The sequence below is a fragment of the Sinocyclocheilus anshuiensis genome, unplaced genomic scaffold, assembly GCF_001515605.1.
Source record: "Sinocyclocheilus anshuiensis isolate Anshui unplaced genomic scaffold, SAMN03320099.WGS_v1.1 scaffold2267, whole genome shotgun sequence".
Lineage (NCBI taxonomy): Eukaryota > Metazoa > Chordata > Actinopteri > Cypriniformes > Cyprinidae > Sinocyclocheilus > Sinocyclocheilus anshuiensis.
This window is the reverse complement of record NW_015541483.1, coordinates 252,898-255,230: the sequence shown is the minus strand read 5'-3', so window position 1 is coordinate 255,230 and position 2,333 is coordinate 252,898. Positions and strand designations below refer to the sequence as shown.

At 36.6% G+C, this 2,333-nt stretch overlaps 1 protein-coding gene across 1 annotated transcript in view; it reads left to right on the top strand.

The window, feature by feature from the left end:
- The window catches only part of LOC107690849 (myotonin-protein kinase-like), a 16,012-nt gene that overhangs the window by 11,193 nt on the left and 2,486 nt on the right, over window positions 1–2,333 (top strand). The window contains exon 12 of the mRNA XM_016489269.1: window positions 1,009–1,106. Coding sequence (XP_016344755.1) covers window positions 1,009–1,106 — 98 coding nt within the window. The remainder of the gene's footprint in view (window positions 1–1,008; window positions 1,107–2,333) is intronic.

Genomic DNA, 2,333 nt, shown 5'->3' with positions numbered 1-2,333 from the left:
GCGCAGACTCGGGCTCCAAATGAATCACTACTGCGCAGACTCGGGCTCCAAATGAATCACTACTGCGCAGACTCGAGCTCCAAATGAATCACTACTGCGCAGACTGGGGCTCCAAATGAATCACTACTGCATGAACTCGAGCTCCAAATGAATCACTACAGCGCAGACTCGGGCTCCAAATGAATCACTACTGCGCAGACTCGGGCTCTAAATTCAATTCAATTCAAGTTTATTTGTATAGCGCTTTTCATTATACAAATCATTGCAACGCAACTTTACAGAAAATTAAGTTTCTACAATATTTAGTGGTAGCTTATTAGTGGTGACTGTCAGTTAATGTACATATGGCAGAAATGTACGGAAAAATCAATCAATCAATCACTCAATCAATCAATCAATCAATCAATCAATCAAATGAATCACTACTGCGCAGACTCGAGCTTCAAAAGAATCACTACTGCATGGACTCGAGCTCTAAATGAATGAACTCAAGCTGTAAATGAATCACTACTATGCAGACTCATACTCCAAATGAATCACTAATGCTCAGACTCGAGCTGTAAATGAATCACTACTGCGCAGACTCATACTCCAAATGAATCACTACTGTGCGGACTTTAGCTCCAAATGAATCACTACTGTGCGGACTTTAGCTCCAAATGACATCACTGGCGTAAGATGACAGCGGCCATACTGGGATGTTTTGGCTTCACTTTTCTGGAAATAAGTTTTTTTTACAGTCTATGATATATGTATATTTGTGTGTGTCATGTGCTTTTACTGTTTTTCATTGTAAATGATATGGCAATTCATAGTTTTTACTGCCAAAAATGATACATTTTGGATTAAACAGGTTTTTCACAGTATATGGAATGTTACATTTAACCATTTAACAGGTTTTTACTGTAGAATCTTAGATTTTTGTCTTTCTCTAGCAGTGTACAGTGAAGGACTGTGCAGTAGTATTGATGTACTGCTAGTAAATACAGTGCTGTTGATGTTCTCCAGACGTCTGCACAAAGCCGAGCGCAGGAACAGAGAGCTTGAGCAGGAGATGGCCGGACTGAGAGAGGAGATCCTCAGACTGACCGCCGACAGGGACCAAGGTCAGGAATGATCTGTGATCTGGAATTAGCGTTACAGATGTCATGCTGACAGATCATCGGAGATGTGTGTGTAATATTATCTGTACGGTGTGTTTGAAGCTCTGCCCTGAGAATAGCGATAAATATCTCGTCAGGAATAGATAATGATACACACAAGACACGCTCATCAACAGAACAACTGCAGGATCACATGACTAGACCTGTCATCAAGTTCATGCCTGACCATTGTCAAAAAAAATAACTGTGATTAACCGTTTAATTGTCTGTTTTGCTTGTCACTTACAGTGTAAGCCTAATTTAAAAAAAATATATATATTTTTTTTTACATGGAGACATGTAACTAAATAGGCATATCTGTAATGTTATGAAATAAATATTTAAACTGTTAAAATATTGTTAAATTAAATTAAAAATGTATTAATAATTAATAATTTACAGGAAATATTTTTTTGTAATATTTGTTTCATATTATATATTACATATACAGTATCAATCAAATTGTCCACTGATGTGAGAAGCTGTCTGCAACAAAATATGCTATTTTTTTCCAACTTAATATTTATTCTAACTTAATTTACTAACTTTAATTCTTAACTTAAACATACATCATATACATTTGTTCTTAAATTAGTTTACGGTCCAACATGGTTCTATAAACAAGAACAATTAACAGAAAATATACATTTTTATATTTATATTTGGTTTGGGCCCAGTTATTAATCTTCAGTGAAAGTTTAGTGAAGTTTTGAAGCTCTTACAGGGTTTCTGCGGGTCTTAAAACGCTTTTAAAAGGTCTTAATTCACCCTTCCACAAATTAAAACCTTAAAAGAGCTTAAATCAGAGCAGAAAGTCTTAAATTCATGAAGTTGTGGCATTAAATGTTGTATGATGAGACTGATAATGTCTCAGAAGGGTCCTACACATCTTCTGTCTCTGGTTTGTTGGACTGAATGCTTCAGTGTAAACCTGCAGTCACGCATGATGTATCCTCACGCTCTGCTGTCCGGCTCATAGCGCTACGAGATCACTGTGTGTGTGAGTGTGCACGTTTTTGTGACAAATGAGGACATAAATTTGTATAATGACAAAGGTATAACATAGGTATTACAAGGAGAAGGTGACTTTTCAGGACATTACCCCATGTCCCCACTTTTCAAAACGCTTATAAATCACACAGAATGGAGTGTATTGAAAATCTGAAATAGCACAAAGTTTCCTGTAAGGGC